Source organism: Phoxinus phoxinus (assembly GCF_949152265.1).
Source record: "Phoxinus phoxinus genome assembly, chromosome: 9".
In the NCBI taxonomy this organism is placed as follows: Eukaryota; Metazoa; Chordata; class Actinopteri; order Cypriniformes; family Leuciscidae; genus Phoxinus; species Phoxinus phoxinus.
Window position 1 is genome coordinate 19,602,428 of NC_136884.1, and position 16,806 is coordinate 19,619,233.

General features: G+C 45.5%; 1 protein-coding gene across 1 annotated transcript in view; it reads left to right on the plus strand.

Annotated features, from left to right (window-relative positions):
- Positions 1-16,806, plus strand: part of LOC307004322 (putative C-type lectin domain family 20 member A) — a 34,957-nt gene that overhangs the window by 1,640 nt on the left and 16,511 nt on the right. The window contains exon 2 of the mRNA XM_079623450.1: positions 13,939-14,301. Coding sequence (XP_079479576.1) covers positions 13,939-14,301 — 363 coding nt within the window. The remainder of the gene's footprint in view (positions 1-13,938; positions 14,302-16,806) is intronic.

The following is a 16,806-nucleotide window of genomic DNA, read 5'->3' on the forward strand; positions in this document are numbered from 1 at the left end:
ATGCAGACTGAGAAACGAACGCGAAAATTCTGTATATGACCACCGCTCTAGCCTCTATCCAATAGATGGCGCACTTACACAACAAATAACTCTCCCAATACCTAGTAGCTACCATGAAATAACAGAACAATACAAAATTTTGGTGAAATAAACTCACATATCCACAAAATAGAAAACAAAAGGTTGCAAAAATATTTGTCACTCTTTAACCTGTTACATTCACCCCCCTTTAATTTCACCAAAATCCTTAACATGTAAAGGGGTAGAAAATAAACAAAATAAACAAAACAAAAACTCTTGTTCACTTGGTCCAAGAAAACCCTGGGACTCCATTGTCCATACACATCATATAAAGCTACTTACAAAGTAAGTTGAAAGAAAACAGCAGTTGATCAGGCTACTGCCCCTTCTAGTGAATATGATGCCTTTTACATCATAGAAGATCTTGGAACACTTTCCCTCCAATATGAACACATATTATCACAACACATGTGATAATCTAAAATAAAAATGTGTCTTTATCTAAAATAAGGAGAGTAAAGACAGTGACCTTCTATTGACCCCTCTAACAAAACCCTTGGTGAGTGGTTTTTGCGCCATGTTCTCGATCAAGCGATTGACTGCCTTAACAACCCTGCCAGTATGTGTCCTGACCACCTGTCTCTCAGGCCCTTGTGCTTGTGTGGGTGTCTGACTATCAGTCATTGTAACAGGTGAGTTGACGTCCTGGGACTCTGTCTTGCTTAAGTCAGGAACATCAATTGAGCGGACAGAGTCAGTGTCAGTCATGTGCGAATCAGGGGGCACACTGGAACCCGATAAGTCTCTCACAGGGGAGTATTAATTTCCCCCATGGCCTCTGACCTCTTTAGACTGGGCTCTCGTGGGTGTCAGTTGAACAGAGTCTCTGGACAGAAAGTGGGGTTGAGGAGTTCGGCTATGAGTTTGCTCTCTAAATTGACTCCCTGATCGGAGTGTATTCGCTCTGGAAAACCGTAGATGCAGAACACGTTATCCCATAACTTCTTTGCTACTTGCTTTGCAGTTTGGTTGACACAGGGGAATGCATGAGTCAATTTTGTGAAGTGGTCTGTTATGACCAACACATCCACAGATCATTGCTTACAATCCTTAGCACTCCAAAAATCAATACACACCAGTTCCAGGGGTGCCGAAGTGCGAATGCTCTCCAAGGGAGCTCGGGCAGCTGGTTCAGGAGTCTTTGCAAGAATACAGCGTCGGCAGCATTTCACATATTCCTTGATGTCTCTTCCCATTTGCGGCCAAAAGAAACGCTGTCGGGCGAGGTGTGCTGTTCTAGCCTGCCCTTGATGCCCAGCTAGGTCATGCACACCAGCAAGAGCCTTGGCCTTCAAGCTATCCGGCAGCACAAACTGATACCTCTTCTGTCTACTTAATGGGTCTTTGGTTACCCTATATAGGACTCCGTCCTGAACTCTTAGGTGATTCCACTGCTTGCACAATAGGGATGGGAATTGATAAGGATTTAACGATTCCGATTCCATTATCGATATTGCTTATCGATCCGATTCCTTATCGATTCTCTTATCGATTCTCATTGAGTGAGGGAATAAGAACAAATTTGTTTGTTTGTATTAACTTGCTTTAATATCTGATCAGAAGACACAGCACAGAGCACATGTACACAAATTATGTGCAACCTCAGAACAAACCTAAAAGTAGGTAAGCTACTTCTCAAAGGAAAGTCCAGGGACCTATAGCCGCAGTGTTTCTCAACCAGTATGCCATGGCACGCTAGTGTGTGCCTTGAAAGATTATCAAGAAGAGTGCCTTAGTGCCTTAGTGCCTTCGCATTCATTGGTCCAGACAAAAAAAACAAAACAAAAAAAACTGCCATTTATGTGCCATAAAAACTGAAAACAGTCAAGGAAGAGCTTGTGCCTTTTGGAATATTAACAGTGCTCATTTGGATTCAACCTGAAACAAAACGTGTGTGCGCTAGTGAGTGAGCGAGAGTGTGTGCACGCGCGCGTGTGTGTGTGTGTGTGAGTGAGCGCGAGATAGTGTGTGAGTGAGCATGAGTGCGTTTGTGTGTGTGAGTGAGTGAGCGCGAGAGAGTGCGTGTGTGAGCGCGAGAGAGTGTGTATGTGCGCTTATGAGTGAGCGAGAGTGTGTGCGTGAGCTCGAGATAACGTGTGAGCGCTAGTGAGTAAGTGTATATGTGCGCGCGCGTGTGTGTGAGTGAACATGTGTGCGTTTGTGTGAGTGAGTGAGCGCGAGTGTGTGTGTGTGCAGAGACTGCGTATGTGTGCGAGTGAATGTGTGTGAGACGGCACGCGATGGCTGGTCGGAAAGCATGGCGTCCCGTTAAATGCCTCATTATACTTCTGCGTCGAACTTCTGCCTCTGCCATATTTGCCGCGTTCTGAATCAAAACAACGCAGCGCGTATGTGACGCCATGACACATTTGCAACGAGCGGAACCGATACGCGGAATCGATACGCAGGCATGCTAACGGTTCCAAGGAATCGATTCACTGGGCACCGGTTCTGAAGAAGAATCGGTTCTCGGTTCCCATCCCTATTGCACAATGTCTGGGCCGTAAGAGCCAACCTACTTCTCCCTCGCCTAGGTGGTGGCTCACCCCTCTGAACGAGTGGCAGGACTTCCCTGATAACAGGATCTGTTTCTTGGCTGTGCCTTAGCTCGCCGATGGAGAGGGCAGGAAGTGTGTCTTGTTCTGAGGGCACCACCTGGGGAAGCGCATTGAGAAACTGTGTTGCTCTTATCTCAGCTCCCCTTTCCCACTCTTGGTGAGCTTCACAAGCAGATCTCACATGCAAGGGTTCTTGACTGCTGGCCAAACTGTCTCGGGTGGTGCCCACGGTAACACAGCAACCTGAATCGTGTGCCTGGAGACACTAGGTCTTGCACCGAAAGAGATCCTGGACTTTATCCTCCTTGATTCCTTCTGCTTCAGCCAAAAGACTTTCATATGGCTCGCTGATCAACCTTTGGCCCACTGATTTAGTGAAAGGATCTCTACTTAGGGCATCCGCCACAATGTTCTTTATCCCAGGAATGTGTTTAATGCTGAAAGTAAATGGGGAAAGCTTTACCACCCACCTTTGTTCACAAGCGTCAAGTTTTGGTTTGGTCATGATATAAGTCAAAGGATTATTGTCGGTCCACACTGTAAAAGTGTGGCCCTTCAACCAGTGGCTGAATTTTTCACAAACACTCCATTTGAGCGCCAAGAACTCCAGGCGGTGGGCAGGATACCTCTTTTGTGAGCCAGTGAGGGTCTTGCTGGCAAAGGCGATCGGGCGTGCCTTCATTTCCCCTTCTGGTATCTGGGACAGAACTGTCCCAAGGCCGTCAAGAGACGCATCAATGGACAGGACCAAGGGCTTAGAGAAGTCTGGATGGGTGAGGACCACACAGTTCAGGAGCTTTTCCTTAAGACTGGCGAGAGCGGAGTCACAGTCAGGGGTCCAGTCTGCAGGTTTGAGCTTTCTGTAGACTCCTGGATTCTGTCTGTACTTCCCGGCCTTTCCTCTCCGTTTCTGGCCAGCTGTGAGGGCGAACAGGGGTTTTGCGATGGAGGAGCAATTTGGTATAAAATGTTGGTAATAAAATACCATCCCCAGAAACGACTTCACTCTGTGGACTGAAGGAGTACAGCTATCGTCTTCCATCAAGTCCCTCTTCGACATTCTAGCGATGACCTCAACTTTCTCCGGGTCAACAGCAACACCGTTACCATCAACCATGTGTCCGAGGAACTTCACGGACCTCCGCAACAGATGACACTTTTTTGGGCTCAACTTCAGGTTGTGCTCCCGCAGCCTCTGAAAAACAACCTCCAATCTGCTGAGGGCCTGCTGTTCATTGGGGGCAAAAATCAAGAGATCATCTAGGTAGCACAAGAGACTGCTGAAATTAAGATCACCAAAGATACTCAGCATCATCCTCATGAAGGACGCCGGACTGTTGCAAAGCCCCTGTGGCATTCTGTTATACTCGTGCAAGCCTAGTGGTGTTGTGAAGGCGGTATACTTTTTGTCCTCCTCATGCATGGGCAGGTTATAAAAACCAGACGTGAGGTCCATGGTGCTGAAGACAGCATTACCGCCAAGGGCAGCCAAGCAGTCCGATTGATGGGGCAAAGGATGAGCATCATTGATGGTTCTTGCATTCAGCCATCGAAAGTCTGTGCATATACGGAGATCGCCATTTTTCTTCCAAACCATCACAAGCGGGGAAGCATATTCACTCATTGATTTCCGTATGATTCCCTGCTCTTCCATCTCGGTGAGAACTTGACGCAGCTATTGATAGTGGGCTGGTGGCACTCTGCGATACGGAAGACGGAAGGGACGGTCGTCAGTGAGGCGGATTCTATGAGCAAAGCCCTTGGCTTCTCCACAGTCAAGATGATGCTTTGAGAATAAATCCTGATACTTCTCCAGTAACGTCACAAGTTGAAGCTTGGTGGAGTGGCTCGCTTCACAATGGTCAATGTCGACATTTCCCAGACCAGACTTCTGCAACCTGTCTTTCAGGTCAGTGTTGTCGTCCTGTTTCTCATGAGTCACTCTAACAGAGCCAGCGGCACTCTGCTTGTCACCCTGGAACAGTGTGAGGTCTTCAACAGCAACACAAGTAGAGACGTCTGCGACCTTGCTGTTCTTTCTCAGGGTGAGTGGTTTGTCAGAGATGTTGGTGATTTTCATAGGGGTCCAGCCATCTCCCCACTGCAGCGTTACCACTCTTCCCACCACGATGCCCCGGGGCACACACCTGGAGGTTGTAGGCTCCACCATAACTGTGCTCCCTGGTGACTTGGGCACATCACTTGGCAGTCTACCCCACAGCAGGTACTCTTGTTTGGGGAGGAGAGTCACCACTTGAGTTAACTTCACTGTCCCTACTTTTTCCGGCACATTTTCACCCCTCCATCTCGTGAGACTTGTCATCATTTCCAAGAACTGATCACCATCTAAAGACCCCTTTGTGTTGCTCGAGATAAGTGTCCAATAATTGCTTTCGTTTTTCAGCTGATGCAGCACACATTTCAGCATGTTGGTGCCTACTATGACGTCGTCCTTTTGACCAGTGACCACCAGGACAGAAACCATGCACTTCACCCCATACAGACTTAGTTCCATGGCATACATACACTTGGGGCTCACCTGCACTCCTCCACAGCCCACAAGGATGATTCATTGCGGGAGTTCCTGCTGTTGGGTCAAGACGCTATCTGATAGTAGTCTCTGCTCCGCCTCTTCACTTATTGTGCAGGCCATTGACCCTGTGTCGAGGAGCCCTTGCAACTGAGCACGGCCATTAACTGTCACTGGTGCGTGAAATAACTCACTGAACGTCTCAACTGTGTGAATATTTTGAACAATTACTGTGCCAGTATCAGACATAGTTTTACAAACATTGACATACATCTCTTTCAATTCTTCACTTTCTTCAAGGGTTGATGCTTCAACGCTCACACATCCCCTTTCCGTATGTGAGCTATCTAGTTTAAACTGTCTCCACCTTGCTCAGGTTTAGGCAGTGCTTGCGCCATCTGAGGCTGGGTGTTAATTCTTGGCCGGCGCTGTTGGCACTCTCTCTTCCAGTGGCCGGGCTTGTAACAGCCCATACAGAGATTTGCCTGTCTACAGTGTGCAGTAGTTGAGTGTTCAGCAGACTGACAGACTCTACATCTACTCTGAACAATGACCGCTGGCCCCCTGCTCGGTGGCACGACTGCTGCTGTCTGGGTCGTCTGCTCCAGCACACGGTTCAGCAAGCCAATGAGAGACTGGATGCAGACGCTCTCGGTCTGAGGAGAGGATGAGAGCCCCATTGCCTTCGGGTAGCTAGAAAGGTCTGTGGTGTTATTAGCAGTGACTGTCTCTATTGCTGATGTCTGAGCATGTACACCAATGTTCTTTGGCCGGTAAGATTTGGCTTGAGACATTGTTCTGGCCTCTCTCTGATGTTCAACAAGGTGTTCCTGAATCTCATTTGCTGTCCACTTTTCAGCGGTTTTGCACTTTAGGACACTTGCAAGAGCAGGGTCGGGACAGTGTTTCACCAGCATCATTGTGACTTCGTGAGAGGGGTCCTCAATGTTTCGCCCCTGCCTTCTCAGACACTCATCCGCAACATCCACGGCCTTATTCAAGCGTATCCAATAGTCCATGGGACTTTCTCCGGCCAAAGGAAGTGTGTTATAAAAGTCTGCTAAAGGCATCGAGGAGTAGGTTACCTCACTGAAATGTTGTTTCAGAATATCAAAGACGAGCTTGGAGTTTTCAGCTGGCTGCAGCGATGGCATGCTGCGCAGGGTAACTTTAACGATGTCTCTAGCCTTTCCCATTAGTCTTGACATTATCTCCTGGGAGTACTCTTGCGGGTGTACACCCCTCTTGTTCAGGTAAACGCTCATAATTTCTTCCCACTCATGCACTGTGTGTTTGTCTGTTCCATCACCCCTGAAGTACGGTGGCTCTTTGACATCTGTCTTCATAACCAACTTTACTCCAGTCATGTTCAAGTCAGACTGTCCATATCCTAAGTTCAGGCTAGGTGTATGAGTGGTTTGGCTATCTGCACTACCAACAGATCTCTGTAGTTGGCTAGCTATGTTTTTTCCTATTTCTTGAGCTAATCGTGTGATGAGATTCCCTAAGTCTGCGGAACTCACATCTGGACTAGACATTGGCTGACGTGGAGAATGTTCATCTGTGTGCGTGTGAGTGTATGAGAATACAGGACGGCCCACTGAACTAACAATGTTCCCAATGTCTGGGGCATCCCCTAACCTACTCATGCGTGGTGCAGGAGAATGTTCATCAGTGCGTAAGCGTGTGGACGAGAGTACATGTCCGCCTAGTTCACCAGCACCTTTAACCGGCGTGCACTCCACCCTACTCATGAACCTGCCCCTCCCTAGGCTTACTCCCAGAGCATCCCCAACACCAAGTGGTGTCTGCACATCCTTACCATCAGTCATTTTTACAAAAGTTGAAATGTGATAGACTATGGTAATAATATGTGAATTACTAGTACATGCAAGTCACAATATAAAATGATACTAGCCGAGATAGAGGCAATTAAGAGTTACAATTTACACATTGACATTAGCCCATATACGTGTTAATGTCCCGAAGAGGTTCCTACTCCTCACAGCAACCACCGGCGATCACCCTGGCGATGATCTGAAGCGGAGATATCCGGGTCACGGCACCAATGTAGCCGGCGCGAGCTGCACTTCGCCGACTACTGCGTTGTGTTCTGGTGCACTGAAGACAGGACACTGACGTTCCTCAAATCACTTTATTCTGCACAATTTGAAAGAGAGCAAAATATCAGGATTCTATCTCGTCAGAATCAACCTCTCTCAGTCAAGTGGAATGCAGACTGAGAAACGAACGCGAAAATTCTGTATATGACCACCGCTCTAGCCTCTATCCAATAGATGGCGCACTTACACAACAAATAACTCTCCCAATACCTAGTAGCTACCATGAAATAACAGAACAATACAAAATTTTGGTGAAATAAACTCACATATCCACAAAATAGAAAACAAAAGGTTGCAAAAATATTTTTCACTCTTTAACCTGTTACAATGACTTATTAATTATTTTCTCTCAGGGCTCCAGCAAAGGAATTTCACCTTAACAGTAAACTAACAATCAAATATGAATGTTGAATAAATAAAATTATAAAAATCGGAGGGAGTTTGTCACCTGAAGAAATTGTGAGATGCTTGGATAACTTGTATAGCCTCTATTTTCATCAGCTCAAGGAAGACACAAAATACATTTTATTAACAAAAAGATACATTTTGTTCAACACACTATTAAATGAATTACATAAATGATAAAATATTAAAGTGCATAAGCATAAAGTGATTAAAAGTTATTTTAAGAAGTTAAAAGTGATTAAGTTGGGTGTGGCTATGAAGAACCTTATGCATCAAACAAATAAATGAAAGATTATTTGTTATTAACTAGCATAAACTATATTACCTCTAATTTAAATTAGAAAATCATACATGGATAATATACAACAATGTCAAGGTCTCTGGAAGGAGGTTTGGTTAAGTGAAATTTACGTTTCACGTGGTCGAGTGAGCAGTCTGATGGCAGTGACTCCTTAAATTACACCCCCTTTATGGCTTGTCAAACAGATGGCTATGATTTATTTTAGATAAAGATGGTTCACTCATATTACTTATGAATGGTAGAAATTGCAAAGGCAATAAGTTGGGAAAAGTCCCGCCTTCTAAATAATAGAGCCAATTCACCCTTCACAGTGAGTTTGATAGACAGGCGATCTGACAAATCATAATCTGCAGAATCCGCCAGTCAGGAGAGTTAGTAGATTAACGTCGGTGGATTTGAACTTGAAAAACAGTGTGTACTGATGTCTTTCCACGGTTGAAACAACATTACTTCTGTTGTTAATTCGGTTTATTTGATGCTATAAATTAACTAGAAGGAAGAGATGATCGGTTCACAAGCAGCTATAACTGATGCTCTACAGCGATCTGTCAGACACATTAAAGAGCCACAAAACGGTATTTATAGTTTAAATTTCTTTAACCCTCTGGGGTCTAAGGTGTTTTGGGGATTCTTGAGATGTTTTGACATGCCCTGACATTTGTGCTTTTTTCAGGTGCTTATAAACATATTAATGACAAAGGTTTCATTACACTCTATATAGCACAAACAGGGCTACCATAATATGTAAGCAACATGTATGTACATGTTTGTATTTTTGAGAGAATAATGTTTATGCATGATTATTGAAAAAACAAAAAATGTAAGTTTCTGAAATAAGGCCACAAAACACATACTAAATATGTGTCTACAATACTTTTGACTAATGGATGACTTTTTGCTTCAAAATCATCCCGCTGTTCTGTAGTAAACAACAGCTCGCGTCTGTGGCGTACATTAATTCACAAACGATTAATTTTCAAACAGTCTTTTCGTGGTTTAGAGACACTATTCCATATCGCGATTAGAGCAAAGCACTTAAGAATAAAGAACTTACTATTCACTAGAGAAGGCAAAACTCGCATCATGTTTATTTTTCTTTATTTGGCAAAAAGCACAACACTTTGTTTTTATTGTAAGTATACACCAAAAAAAATAGACACTTAACAGGATCGATTGATGTAAAACACTTATATGTAAGATCAAAGTCAACAGAGTATTTTGAATCTCTTTTGCACTTATAAGAAAAAAAGCGAGTTGGTCCCGCCGGCGTGATCGCCGAGCCCAGGGGGTTAAAAAATGACCAAATTTGAAAGTTGAGACTTTGTTTCATATCAAAAGTAACCTGACTAACTGTTGTACTGTCTGTCGCTGTGTTGTCCATGTCCTTTTTGCTCCACTATGTATTTTTTACTGTTTGAGAACATGGTGTGGCGTGAGAGCGGCACGGCTTCCCGGACATAGCAACAGTAACTAAAGGGTTGTATATCGGGGGAATAACATTATAATCTCGTTCACGGTATAGAAAGATGCATGTATACCACTGTCACGATCACACACAAGACGAGAAGATCCAAGTGCAGTATTTTATTAAAAGGGTAATCCGTACTCACAACAGTCCAGGCAAGGGTTGAAATCAAAAGGCAATCCAAAACACAAGATAAACATGAACAAACAGGAACGGAAGTGTGGGGACAATATACAAGAACTCCGTGACAAACGCTGAAACAGACAGGGTATATATACACAAGTGCAAACAAGGTGACGAGAAACAGCTGAAGGAAATGAACAATCAGTGACAGACAGGATTATGGGAAATGTAGTGAAAATGCCTAGACACCGAGAAAACTGAGCCCTCTAGTGTTAAACCCAGGGAACCACCAGACACTGTGACATAACCTCCCCTCTACGGAGCGGCTACCAGACGTGGAGGTCCATGGAGGGGAACAGGAACAAGGGGGAACGGCTTAAGTGATGGCCAGGGCGAAGCAGACAGTCCATCGGATGGCCAGGGCGGTGAAGACCCCTCGGGCGGCCACGGCGGTGAAGACCCCTCGGGCGGCCACGGCGGTGAAGACCCCTCGGGCGGCCACGGCGGTGAAGACCCCTCGGGCGGCCACGGCGGTGAAGACCCCTCGGGCGACCACGGCGGTGAAGACCCCTCGGGCGACCACGGCGGTGAAGACCCCTCGGGCGACCACGGCGGAGAAGACCCCTCGGGCGACCACGGCGGAGAAGACCCCTCGGGCGGCCACGGCGGAGACGACCAGGGTGAAGACGACCACTCGGGCGGCCATGGCGGAGGCGACCAGGGTGAAGCCGACCACTCGGGCGGCCATGGCGGTGAAGACCAAGGCGGAACAGAGACAGACCCTGGCTCAGGAACAGTCACAGACACCACCGGCTCAGGAACTGGAACAGACACCACCGGCTCAGGAACTGGAACAGACACCACCGGCTCAAGAACTGCAACAGACACCACCGGCTCAGGAACTGCAACAGACACGGGCACCGGCTCAGGAACAGACACCACCGGCTCAGGAACAGACACGGGCACCGGCTCAGGAACAGACACGGGCACCGGCTCAGGAACAGACACGGGCACCGGCTCAGGAACAGACACGGGCACCGGCTCAGGAACAGACACGGGCACCGGCTCAGGAACAGACACGGGCACCGGCTCAGGAACAGACACGGGCCCCGGCTCAGGAACAGGCTCGGCGGGCGTGACGTGATGCTGGATCGGGGCTGGCAGGGCGAGCAGCTCGGGTGGGGCCGGCAGGGCGAGCAGCTCGGGCGGGGCCGGCAGGGCGAGCAGCATGCCTAACCGGCGCGTCAGGGATGGCAGTTACCTCTGGGATGGTCTCTGGGTTAGGAACCACCGGACGGTCCGTTGAAGAGGTCCTTCTCCTCCTCTTCCGTCTCCGGACCACCGGAATCGGAACCACAAGACCCGACTCAGGAACAGACACTGGCTCCGGCTCTGGAACAGCAGACACTGGCTCCGGCTCTGGAACAGCAGACACTGGCTCCGGCTCTGGAACAGCAGACACTGGCTCCGGCTCTGGAACAGCAGACACTGGCTCCGGCTCTGGAACAGCAGACACTGGCTCCGGCTCTGGAACAGCAGACACTGGCTCCGGCTCTGGAACAGCAGACACTGGCTCCGGCTCTGGAACAGCAGACACTGGCTCCGGCTCTGGAACAGCAGACACTGGCTCCGGCTCTGGAACAGCAGACACTGGCTCCGGCTCTGGAACAGCAGACACTGGCTCCGGCTCTGGAACAGCAGACACTGGCTCCGGCTCTGGAACAGCAGACACTGGCTCCGGCTCTGGAACAGCAGACACTGGCTCCGGCTCTGGAACAGCAGAGACTGGCTCCGGCTCTGGAACAGCAGAGACTGGCTCCGGCTCTGGAACAGCAGAGACTGGCTCCGGCTCTGGAACAGCAGAGACTGGCTCCGGCTCTGGAACAGCAGAGACTGGCTCCGGCTCTGGAACAGCAGAGACTGAAGGTCTAAGGGGCGTTTCCAGGATCCGAGCAAAACGCTCTAAATAGCCGATCAGTGACCCCCCGGCCATGAGAATGGGCATCTCACGATCTGTCTCCGACTGGGCAGACGGGACGTGAACAGTCTCTGACTGGGCAGACATGACGTGAACAGTCTCTGACTGGGCAGACGTGACGTGAACAGTCTCTGACTGGGCAGACGGGACGTGAACAAACTCTGGCTGGGCAGACGGGATGTGAACTGTCTCTGGATGGGTGGACGAATGTTTCCCCCTTCTCCGCCCGCGATGGCGAGATGGTGGCTCTGATCCGTCCCTCACCAGTCCAGGGACGAAGGGGGGCCAAGGCGGAGGGTGGTGTTGGACTTATTCTCGACCACCTCCTCCTCTGTGACCTCCCCGGGTCCCACGAAAAATAACTAGGCGAGTTCCCTCAAAACAATCCCTCCTCTCCCGCTCGATGGCTGGGGAAGAGAAGTTGGAACACATACCGCTGGATCTAGGTGTGACGGAGTCCTTCTGTCACGATCACACACAAGACGAGAAGATCCAAGTGCAGTATTTTATTAAAAGGGTAATCCGTACTCGCAACAGTCCAGGCAAGGGTCGAAATCAAAAGGCAATCCAAAACACAAGATAAACATGAACAAACAGGAACGGAAGTGTGGGGACAATATACAAGGACTCTGTGACAAACACTGAAACAGACAGGGTATATATACACAAGTGCAAACACGGTGACGAGAAACAGCTGAAGGAAATGAACAATCAGTGACAGACAGGATTATGGGAAATGTAGTGAAAATGCCTAGACACCGTGAAAACTGAGACCTCTAGTGTTAAACCCAGGGAACCACCAGACACTGTGACAACTACTCAGGGACTGTGAATGCACTGAATTAAACATAAAATCAGCCCTCATAATAATCACAAATACACTTACATTTCTATAAATCAGTTTTTATGAATGAATGGCTTGCTCTAACTGTTGCTCTGGTCTTCGTCAACAACACGCGCTTGCACCACCTGCTGGTGAGGTCGACTAACAGCAGATCGAGATTATGCTCAGTAATCTACTGCTTTTCCTGCAATTCATGGATGTCAATGTTGAATTTTCTGTCGAATTTGAACCAATGAATTTGTGGAAGCGAATTTGTTAAGCGAAATAAAATGGATCGAAAATTGCCTGCTGAATGTTATAGGTTGTATTTTTAAACAGTTTGAATATTTTGGAAGTGAAATATGAAAGGTGAATATGGATTATTGAATTTTTATAAATGAAAATGTTTTGAATTGAAATATTCACAGTTTAAATATTCAACCATGTTGAATTTCAGCCAATAAAAAAAATGCAAGTCCTAAAAATACAATGCATTGAAATGCAAGCATGGTTAATGCAATGCATATTTTTTTCAAGTAGTGCAATTCAACAGGCTTTTTTGTTTCAAAAACATTTGGCATTATTTTACTTCCATACTCCTGTCTCTTTGAGGTCGTCAACGTTGGTGCTGCCACTTGAATACTGTCCTTTACTGTTTCGTCTCTGCAGATTTTTGCTTGTTTATTGCTAATCTGATGTCCTGTTTCGCTGATAGCGTCCGCACTGAGGCCGTAACTAGCATCTCCAATATTTCCCTGTTTGTCTCTACAATCATCTCCAATATTTTGTATATTCTTATTGGTAAGGACCCAATTCGTAAGGGAAACTTTCATCCTTTTCATGTCTTCCTACTTTTACGTTTTCACTTTTGTGCTCCTAATAGGTGCGTCTTTCCATCCATCATGTTCTTTTTTTGTGCTGTTAACAACATGTGCTGTATTTTGAAGTGACGAGAGTGTGCTCACGTTCACTTCTTACTTTCTATAATTCACAGTTTTAAATTTTATTTTACTACAATATTATTAGTTAACGTGTTCGTGTATGTAAGAATTTTTATTTTATTTTTTAAACTGTTTTATATAATCCAAAGTCATGATTTGGGGCCCACATATGCCTGGCATACTCTGCACCCCCGTAGCGGCGCCCCTGGGCATACCATAGTGAATTAGGGTAAGACAAAAACTAGTTTTGGAAGAAGGATTGATGATGTATTATTTAAATGTTAATTTTGAAAAAAAAATTTGTTTTGATTATTTTACAGCGTTCACACTCAAGAAACTAATACAAACAAGATCACATACATTTTTAACACCTCAATTAGATGCTTCCTTTCATGTCCATGTTCATGTTACTTACATTTTGTTAATTAATTACTTTGATTTTAAATTATTTGATTTAGAAGGACTACATCTGTTTGTTAAAACAACTGCATGGCCTCGATTTTATTTTAGTACGTAATACAAACCTTTTTAAAGAGAATCCTGGTGGGATGCTGCAAATATAGTGTTCACATGTATTTGACTGTAACATTCAATACTTTTTTCTCAACAGGATTCTGCTCATTTACTGGGGGCATCTCACGTGAATATGTTCTAATCCAGGAACAGAAGACTTGGTACCAGGCACAAGCTTATTGCAGAGAGAACCACATTGACCTGGCCACTTTACAAAATGATGATGACTGGGCAAATCTACGAGACACAGTTTATAATATGGCTAAGATGGCTTGGATTGGACTTTACAATGACATTGATAGCTGGCGGTGGTGTTATCAGGATGAGAAAATGAAATTCCAGAAATGGTACACTGGAGAACCAAACAACCACGGTGGTCATGAAGCATGTGGTTTGATGGCTTATAGCAGATGGAATGATTGGAATTGTAATGAACTATTTCCATTTTTTTGCTTAAATGGTAAGAAATGATGGAAGCAAATGCTAATAATGTGACTATTGTTCACAATGTTTACAATGCTGTGAACAGCCTTTCATACTAACTTATAACCAAAAAATAATTCATAAACATTCATAAACATTAAATCTCTGAGTACCAACCATTGCTATTGAAGTTAGAAACGCGCCGTACTTCATTATGCATCCACCAGACGCCGGTGTAGGTGATATGGCAAAATATTTAATACAGACTATTTTACTGAGCAGTTACTGAGCAGTACGGCCAAACTACTTAACCTATTTAAAAAATAAAGTCATACAAGTAAACTCTTTCCCCGCTAATAATGGAATTTTTTGTCATTTATGGGACTACACTTTCATTGGCGAAAATTTCCTGCTATTGCGCATCTTCCGAAAGAGTACAGAAATGTGAAGACTTATTAAGAATATTAAGAACTATATACCATTTTCTTCACTGCTGTTAATCTGTTCAGGAGTCGTGCCGTTGTGAGGCTTCTGAGTCAGAGAGATCCATTTGCAGCTTAGTTTATAACGAGCAGAGTAGTCAAACAGGCAAGGGTCAAAACCAGCAGACACAGCAGTGTAGACAGGGCTAAATCTTAATAACAGTACCAGGCAGAAGATCAGGGCAGGCGGATAACAGTCAGAGTCTGAGAACCAGGTAGAGAAAACATAAACCTGCGAAAACGCAGATGGCGCGCACATGCGCATCACATGTTCGGTCGATAGGTATGCGCGTTTGAATATATATTGTCCTTCACAAATCAACCCTCAACAAACTACTTGTTGGGCCTTAAAAATGTATAATTCCGAAATTTTTGTGGCGTCTGCATAGCCACGCAAACCGGAATTATATAACGTTTTATCTGTATAGAGGTAAAGGGAAGGAGGCCTTCACAGGAGGAGAGACTAGTTGACACTTCAGGACTGCGTTGTCGTCGTGTCCTGGCGCTGGTCCTTCATCAGATCCAGATAAGGCCTGGATCCGGCGGATAACGGTAAACCTCGGTATAGTCAAGTCAAGTCACCTTTATTTATATAGCGCTTTTTACAATACAGATTGTATCAAAGCAGCTTCACAGTGATAACATGAAAATAATACAAAAAACTATTTCATCATCGTCCACCTTTAAGGCAGATCTATAATATTGTTGAATATTAAATGTCCCCAACTAAGCAAGCCAGAAGGCAAGGCAACAGCGGCAAGGAACCAAAACTCCATCAGGTGACAGAATGGAGAAAAAAACCTTGGTAGAACCCAGGCTCAGTCGGGGGCCAGTTCTCCTCTGGCCAATGAGTGAACAGTGTATGAAGTTCAGAATGAATCAGAGTATTTGTCCAGTTCCGGTTGGTTGAAGTCGGAGTGGAGAGGAGGAGAGACTGGTTGACACTTCAGGTCAGCGGCGTCGTCGTGTCCTGGCGCTGGCCCTTCATCAGATCTGGATACGGCCTGGTTCCGGTGGACAGCGGTAAACCTCGGGATAGACAGAGAGACTAATATTAGCATAGACGCCATCCTTCTTATGATGTACCAAGTACATCAGGATTTACGGGAAGTGTTCCCGGTCCCGGCTGTTCTAAACTATGCAGCCTAACATTGAATTATATAAGTCTATAATGTGTTATGTGTATGCTAGGCCGAAGAGGTGTGTTTTTAGTCTAGATTTGAACTGACAGAGTGTGTCTGCTTCCCGGACAATGGTAGGAAGACTGTTCCAAAGTTTTGGTGCTAAGTAGGAAAAGGATCTACCGCCAGCAGTCGATTTTGATATTCTAGGTATTATTAACTGGCCGGAGTTTTGAGATCGCAGTAGACGTGAAGGACTATAATGCGTTAAGAGCTCGCTCAAGTACTGTGGAGCTAAACCATTTAGTGCTTTGTAAGTGATCAGCAATATTTTAAAATTTATACGATGTTTGATAGGCAGCCAATGCAGTGTTGACAGAACGGGGCTAATATGGTCATACTTCCTGGTTCTGGTAAGAACTCGAGCTGCTGCGTTTTGGACTAGCTGTAGTTTGTTTATTAAGCGTGCAGGGCAACCACCCAGTAGAGCATTACAATAATCTAGCCTTGAGGTCATAAACGCATGAACTAATTGTTCTGCATTATTCATTGAGAGCATATGACGTAATTTAGATATATTTTTAAGATGGAAGAAAGCGGTTTTACAGATACTAGACACATGACTTTCAAATGAAAGATTGGTATCAAAGAGCACACCCAGGTTCCTAACCGACGACGAAGACTTAACAGAGCAGCCATCAAGTGTTAGACAGTACTCTAGGTTATTACGTGTGGAAGTTTTTTGTCCAATAATTAGAATCTCTGTTTTTTCTGAATTTAGTTGTAGGAAATTACTAGTCATCCAATTTTTTATATCAGCTATGCATTCCGTTAATTTTGTGAATTGGTAGGTTTCGTTAGATTTTGAAGAAATATACAGCTGAGTATCGTCGGCATAACAGTGAAAGCTAATTCCATGTTTCCTAATGATATCTCCTA